Consider the following 7,717-nt stretch of genomic DNA (forward strand, 5'->3'; position numbering starts at 1 on the left):
TAACAACTAGAGATAGTTGTCTTCAATGCTGGTTTGACCACTGAGTTGTGATAAATTTTCCCACCTGTAAAAAAAACTACAGCAATTAATTGTTTGACTTCATTTCTTTTATTCAAATATTTTAGTATTATTAAAATCTTCAATCAAAAGTAAAATATTTTAATACGATTAAAATTTACAATGAAATACTCCTAATAAATCAATTGCTTATAAAATTCCGGTTTATATTAAGATCTCAAGTTTCAAATGCCATAAACACAAATCCAAGAATGGCTTATAAGTTTAAAATACTATAAACACAAATCCAATTATATTAAAAAGGAAAAAGAAAGTAGCCTATGTAAAATACAATCTTTTAATGATTTTAACAATTTAAATAGACAAATTATCATTTTAATAATTTAAATACCTTTACATCCCAACCTCACAAACAATCTATAATTTTAGTAACTTAAATACCTTTTAAGTCACCCCCTCAAAGACAATCAGTTCTCACTTGTGACGTACAAACTAACAAAGAAAGAAAGTTCGTGAGAAATATTACGATCCTAACTGTCTTTAGATCAGGATTCATGACGTCCACCCACAAGTTCCAAAGACAACTTTCTTGTTTCCTACTTTGACACGCTTCGAATAACAATTAAGCACTCCTCGTTGGATCTTATCTCCAGCCCTACACCATTAATGCCAAACCCATCTATAACTATGTCTCCTGCTCTGGTTGAAGTTGTGAATAGTTTCGAGGGAGGCACCGGTTGCAGCTGCTAATGTTTTCAATGGTGACACTATTTTCCCTGGCTTTCTTCACTCCTCAGTTTTCATTTGATTAGGAATTTGCAATAAGAGATGTCGATGGGTTCCCGGATATCATGAAAATTGGATTGCTGTTCTGAGAATCTTTAGATTTCTGGTGCAGTTAGGCGGTCCAGAAGGAAGTTGCTCTGATTATGGCTCCAGTTAATAGACCATCTGCACTGGCGAAATTAAAGACGCGAGTCTGTGTCAGTCCAGAGGCAGATTCATTCAGTGTAACGAGCAGTACTCCTGCTTTGCTACCACTGGCAGCTCTTCAGAGTACTTTGAAATTGAAAACAAAAGCTGCTGATTCAGAAAAATACCCAGATCCGTTAGGAGGTAATGGGGAAGACGATGAAGAAAAATGCGAGACTCCTAAGTTGCAGGAGCACAAGATACCTCAGGCGCTCTGCTGTCCTCCTGCGCCAATGAAACGTAGATCGATTCCGGCAAAGAGAAAGGTGCCTGCAAACCGTACCGAAGGGTTTTACATTCTCTCTGATTCCGACATACAATCTCTCTTCGGGCCAGATCTCGCAAAGAGAAAAGTAGTTCAAAATCTCTGAAATAGAAGGTAAAAGTATTTTTGTATAGAGAGTTACATTAACAATGAGTATTAGTCCTAAGAGTATTTTAAGCGCATTTTACTCTTCTGGTAATAGATAACGTAAAAAAAATCTTTGAAGGTTAGCTCAAACCAGATTTGTTTTAATTGAAAGGTTTGAGTCAGTAATTTTAGTGGTTATTGAGAAGTCATTTTGAAGGTTAGCACAAAGAAGAACTTTTTTTTTTAATTCGAAGGTTTGAGTCAGTAAGTTTAGTGGTTATTGAGAAGTTATATGGTTATGGGTTCAGTAAGGTTAGTAGTTATTAATAGTTATTAAGAAGTTATGTATGTGGTTATTTAGAAGTTATGGGTTCAACTCTGTAGACATTTTAGAGTTAAGCAGGGTGATTGCGCTGTGAAGAAATTGTACTCTGAATTAGGATAGCGCAGAACAGATGCAATCCATTACATTTGGTTTTCTTTTCTATGTTACAGATTGATTCTGTATTGTGGTGAATATGTCGAGTCTGTACTTTTCCTTAACTTGTTTTCTTATTATTAGGGCACGTTCATCATGATAATTTATGTTTATCTCTAATTCAGAAGTTGCAGAATACTGTGAAGGACAGCCGAGTGCATATAAATATTAATATATCAAACAAGTTTGAAGATGTCCAGGCTCATCCATTCAGGCCGTTTCAAGCAATGTAGGTGAAGTGCAGAAATAGATAGCCAAACGGATATTTAAGGAAGGCGAGAATTGACAGAAAGGAATATGGCACTGTAGAATAGTTTAGACCTATTACTTTTCATTGAAATAGACCCAGAATGACAAATGGGAAAAGGCATTTTTGCTGCAAAAATTATATTTTACTCTTGATTGAGCAATAGGATATATGTTCAGATCCAGACCTTATTTGGTCATTGCAGTGTACTGTGAAATTGTGAATCTTCTTATGCAGTTTGTATTAACTATCCTTCAAGTCACTAGAAAACTGGTTTTTTCAATGTGTCATTTGCGAAATGTTTAGTCATTGTGATTCCAAGAAATAGAAATGCATATGTAAATTGCCAAAAAAATATTAGAGCTGATTTTTTCCAAGATCAGTTATCACAATTATCTTTAACTAACAATGGCATCTTTGATAATGATAATCTTCTATAATTGAAACCTAAATATTCACTGTACTATTTAAATCCGATATGATCGATATTTAAACCAGCAATGTTAATGTCCCTTTCAAAGTTGCCACAGTTGGAATTTCACAGGATTCTGCAAAGGGAAATAGTTTGAAGATGTCACTTCGAGTCTACTGTTAAACAACCGTGCGCCAGAAGCTTCCTTGCTTGATTGATTCGGTTCTTAAATAGTAATGGACAACATCGAGACAAACGCACGCAGGAAAGATACCAAATAGAATAATGGTGAGCTTTTTTTCTTGGACAGATATGCCCTGAATGCTTTGTTCTGGAAACCTGAAGTTCTGTCTGCGATTATTTTTTCCAGAGATTTGAGAATTTCGAGGTTTCACTAAGAGTCACCTATTGAGCTCCTCACTGGAAGGGTTCGGGCAGAGGATTCAGGGTCATCCTTTATGGAAGAAATAACTTGTTTCAAGATAAAATATTAGGCTGCTACCTATGGTTAAATCTTTTGCAGATTTTAAACCTGATTGCCTAGAGTTTGAGCTTTTATAAAATTTATTCTGAATATCTTCCTTATCCTGAAAAGGATAAATGTTTCCGATTCGTGTGGTAATTCCAGCATTTTTGGGAAAAAAACAAATAATGTCATTGATGGTAGAAAGCATATTTTTTTAACTACTAGTGTAATTTTAATTCATTTTTTCTTTTCTGGAAAAATCTGAAATGTGAGAGAGAATGTTGCTCAAAGCCAAGTTATTTTTTTATTGAGTGAAAGAGATTAGGTTGAAATTTCTTTCCAAAAAGATGTAAGGGATATGTTTGAACGGAAGAGATATAAGTGGTTAAGATCAATTGATACCGATTTTAGTGTTATCGGTTAATTTTTTATTTATTTTTTTCAAAGACACATATAATAAATTTAAAAAATTATATCAGTAATTTTGATATTACATACAAGATATTCTTTAATTTTAATTTTTAATGTAAATCTGCGATTTTCAAATGACATGAATGTCTGCCGTTTAGCTTACATTCACTGTAATTTTTTAAAACGGTGTCCAAAATGCATACAATACTTTGCCTTTTTAAATTTAATAATTTTTTATAATAGATTTTCATTAATTAAATTTAAAGAAAAATTTATAATCTAATTTATTACAGTCAGATTATTGGCAAAACCAAGTTGTTTTAGTCCCTAAAAAATTAACATGGTGTGACTTATAAAAATTAACCAGCATCTAAGATAAGGCGTGTGACCTCCTAAAACATCATATAAATCTATAAAATGAAACTTAGAAAACCATAAATGAAAATAAGTATTTGAAGGGTGTATTGATGTATTCATTTGTCTTGTGGGAGTCTAATTTTAGCTTTTTGCTGTTTTCTAGTGAGCAATCTAGGTCAAGTAGTTGATGTGTTGTAGTTGATTATCTATGCTTTTCACTATGAGATAAAGGGCTGGGCTGTTTTCTAGTGAGCAATTTAGGTCAAGTAGTTAATGTGTTGTAGTTGATTATTTATGCTTTTCACTATGAGATAAAGGTCATCAACAATATCTCATTGTGGGCCACATTTCAATCCACCAATATTCGTTTTAACATCTTGAAGTGCCAACAGACATTAATGATGTACATATATCGATTAAACCTAGTTCAATTTATTCATCGCATTTTTATTAGTGAAATTTCGCTTAATTTATTGATCTCATTTCTGTTAGTCGAATTTTTTAATATTCTAGAAATCTGCCATGGAAATAAGGATGCCTAATTGAATGGTTAAGAAAGAATGTGAAATACTCACTAATGATAGACCAGGTAATAATAAAACACCTAATTATTTTAAGATTTTAGGTTTAAAATGTGATAAACACAAATTTTATTATAAATTGGTGTAATCTACATTAAATATAATCTTTTAATAATTTTAACAACTTAAATACTGTTAATTCAATAATTTTAACAACTTAAATACCTTTATTTACTAAAAACTTTCTAAACACAAACTAGTCACATGTGCCGTTAAAACTAGTCACATGTGGCGTGGACCCCCAAGTTCCAACCAGAACTTTCTTCTTTTTTAACTTTGACACGTTTTCTTATCTCTAGCTTTACACCATTTTTTTTGTTTGTGAAGTTGTAGAAATATTACAATTTTAATTGTCTTTAGATTCATGAAGTCCAACCCCAAGTTCCAAAACTTTCTTATTTTTCTACTTTGACACGCTTTCTTATCTCTAGTTCTACACCATTTTTTTTTGTCAAGTTGTCTGTGATCTTTCCTGCTTAGGCCATCCCAGCCTTTAGGTAACCAACCCTTAGTTAACTGGATTTTTTTAGCATATTTTTAGCATATCTCCTCCCTAGCACAGGGCACCACCACCCTAGTGAGATTTGAGTCCGATTTGATTCTAAGTGGTTTTTTGACAAGGCCCATCCTCAACAGATTGTGCTGGTAAAACTTGACTTCCAGCCCCATTAATGTCGAAACCGTGTCAAAACCGTCTCCTGCCCTGGTTGAAGCTGCAAATAGATTCCAGGGAAGCACCAGTTGCAGCTGCTAATATTTTCAAAGGAGACTGTTTGCTCTGGTCTTCTTCGCTTGTCAGGTTGTATTTGATTAGGAATTGACAATAAGAGATTTCGATGGGTTCTGTCATCATGAAAACTGGATTGCTGTTCTATGAATCTTCCGATTTTTGTTGCAGTTAGGGGGACCAGAAGGAAGTTGCTCTGATTATGGCTCCAGTTAATAGACCATCTGCACTGGCGAAATTAAAGACGCAAGACTGTGTCAGTCCAGAGGAAGATTCATTCAATGTAACGGGAAGTAATCCTGTTTTGCCACCACTGGCAGCTTTTCAGAGTACATCGAAATTGAAAACTGGCGCTGATTCAGAAAAATGCCCGGATCTGTTAATGGGTAATGAAGAAGATGGAGAAAAATGCCAGACTCCCAAGTTGCGGGAGCGCAAGATATCTCCCGCGCTTTGCTGTCCTCCTGCGCCAATCAAACGTAGATCGATTCCGGTAAAAAGAAAGTTGCCTGCAAACGCTATCGAAGGGTTTTACATTCTGTCTGATTCCGATCTACAATCTCTCTTCGGGCCAGATCTTGCAAACAGAAAAGTCATCTCAAAATCTCCGAAATAGAAGGTAAAATTAGATCTCATGAAATATACAATGTTGAGACCAGTTATTTGTCTAATGAGTCATAGTAACAATGAGTATTGGTCTTAAAGAATATTTTTATTCTATGAATTTACACGAGGTCTAATGAGTTAGAGTAACAATGAGCATTGGTCTTAAAAGAATATTTTTATTGTATGAATTTAGATGAGGTTGCTAATATAAGATGAATTAAATAAAAAAACAGCAAGGTGGGAGCGTTGGCTTGGTTAAAGATTCAATTTTCTTGTGGATCAGGGTTCATGAACGCATAGAAAAGAAAATTTTATTGTTTTAGGATAGTGTAAAACAGATACAGTCTATTACTTTTGTTTTTCTATTGTTTTAGGATTGTCTAAAACAGATACAGTCTATTACTTTCGTTTTTCTGTTCTTTTCTCCATACAAAATTATTTTGGCATTAGAGAAAGATTATGTATTGTGGTGAATATGTTGCAGTCCGCACTTTCCTTGAATTGTTTTCTTATTACTAGAGCAGGTTCATCATGACAACTTTTGTTTATCTGCAATTCAGAACTTGCAGAATAGAGCGAAAAAACCAAGTGCATAAACATATAAATATGTCAAAGAAGTTTGAAGAGGTCCAGGCTCATCCAGCCAGGTCGTTTCAAGCAGTGGAGGTGAAGTGCAGTTCGTGGGGAAGAAATAAATAGCCAAATGGATATTTGAGGAAAGAGAGTATTAACAGAAATGAATATGCACTGCAGAATAGTTTAGACCTATTATTTTCGATTGTAATACACCCAGAATGAGAAATGGGAGATGACATTTTTGCTGAAAATTTAACATTTTACTCTTGATCGAACGATATAAAGATATATGTTCAGATCCAGACCTTATTTGGTCATTGCAGTGTGCTGTGAAATTGTGAATATTCTTAGGCAGTATGTATTAATTATGCCTCAAGTCACATGTTTTTTCAATGTGTCATTTGTGAAATCTTTAGCTATTGTGATTGCAAGAAATAGGAATGCATATGTAAATTGCCGCAAGAAATAGTAATGCATATGTAAATTGCCGAAAAAATGTTAGAGTTAATTTTTTCCAAGATCAGTTATCACAATTCTCTGTAAGTAACATTGGCCTCTTCGACATTGAAAATCTTCTATAATTGAAACATAAATATTCACTGTACTATTTAAAATATCAGATATGATCGATATTTAAACCAATAATATTAATGTCCCCTTCAAAGTTGCCAGGGTTGGAATTTCACAGGATTCTGCAAAGGGAAATAGTTTGAATATATCACTTCCAGTCCACTATTAAACGACCGTGCGCTAGAAGTTTCTTTGCTTGATTGATTTGGTTCTTAAATAGTAATGGGCAACATCGAGACAAACGCACGCAGGAAAGATACCAAGTAGAATAGAATAAATTTCGGGGGAATGGCGAACCTTTTTTATTGGACCCTAAATGCTCTGTTCTTCTGTCTGCGATTATCTTTTCCGGAACTTTGAAAATCGCGTAGGTTTCAGTAATATTCACCTATTCAGCTCCTCGCTGGAAGGGTTCGGGCAGAGGACTCAATGCCAGCCTATCCAAGAAATAGGGATCGCCTTGGAAGGAATAATATGTTTCGAGGTAAAATAATGCCAGCCTATCCAAGAAATAAGGATCTTCATGGAAGGAATCATTTGTTTCGAGGTAAAATATTAGGCTGATACACATGGTTGATTACCAGTAATTTGAGTGTTTTTATTAAATTTACTGAGAATTTCTTTCTTATACTGGAAAAGGAAAAATGACTCCGATTATTTTGGTAATCCGAGATCTGGGGGGAAAGGAAATTCATTAAAAAAAACAGATGTGTAATAGAGAATGTTGTCCTTAATTTTTATTTAGAATAAAATAAGTTGATGTGCAAAAAGAATTCTAGAATGATGTTAGGAAATAATGCTCAAAGTTCACTTTATATTTATTGTAATTTTAAAAAATATGTTCAGTTTATATTTATTGTAATTTTTAAAAAAATGTTTATTATGCTATTGGTTGGAGTTGAACTTAGTTGGAGATCCCATTCCTTCCACTATAATAATCTCAA

General features: G+C 33.8%; 1 protein-coding gene across 4 annotated transcripts; it reads left to right on the plus strand.

The window, feature by feature from the left end:
- Window positions 1-644: 644 nt before the first annotated feature.
- Window positions 645-6,505, plus strand: LOC149186702 (uncharacterized). Of its 4 annotated transcripts, none has more exons than XM_089411090.1 (3): window positions 645-779; window positions 917-1,369; window positions 1,946-2,230. In XM_089411090.1, exon 2 carries the CDS (start codon window positions 948-950, stop codon window positions 1,359-1,361), a length of 414 nt encoding a protein of 137 aa, XP_089267216.1. In that variant the 5' UTR covers window positions 645-779; window positions 917-947; the 3' UTR covers window positions 1,362-1,369; window positions 1,946-2,230. The 4 variants fall into 4 exon arrangements, with proteins under 4 accessions (XP_089267216.1, XP_089267217.1, XP_089267219.1 ...); XM_089411093.1 differs by lacking the exons at window positions 645-779; window positions 1,946-2,230 and adding exons at window positions 5,193-5,640; window positions 6,188-6,505 and having other exon boundaries at window positions 1,240-1,369; XM_089411092.1 differs by lacking the exons at window positions 645-779; window positions 917-1,369 and adding exons at window positions 5,193-5,640; window positions 6,188-6,505 and having other exon boundaries at window positions 1,946-2,767.
- The last annotated feature ends 1,212 nt before the right edge of the window (window positions 6,506-7,717 follow it).

The sequence above is a fragment of the Pinus tabuliformis genome, chromosome 3_1 (genome assembly GCF_031772625.1).
Source record: "Pinus tabuliformis cultivar Carrire ecotype Pingquan chromosome 3_1, CPIR1, whole genome shotgun sequence".
In the NCBI taxonomy this organism is placed as follows: Eukaryota; Viridiplantae; Streptophyta; class Pinopsida; order Pinales; family Pinaceae; genus Pinus; species Pinus tabuliformis.

Bases quoted from the DNA above. Each gene is read 5' to 3' on its own strand.
- LOC149186702 (XM_089411090.1), top strand. From the start codon at position 948: ATGGCTCCAGTTAATAGACCATCTGCACTGGCGAAATTAAAGACGCGA.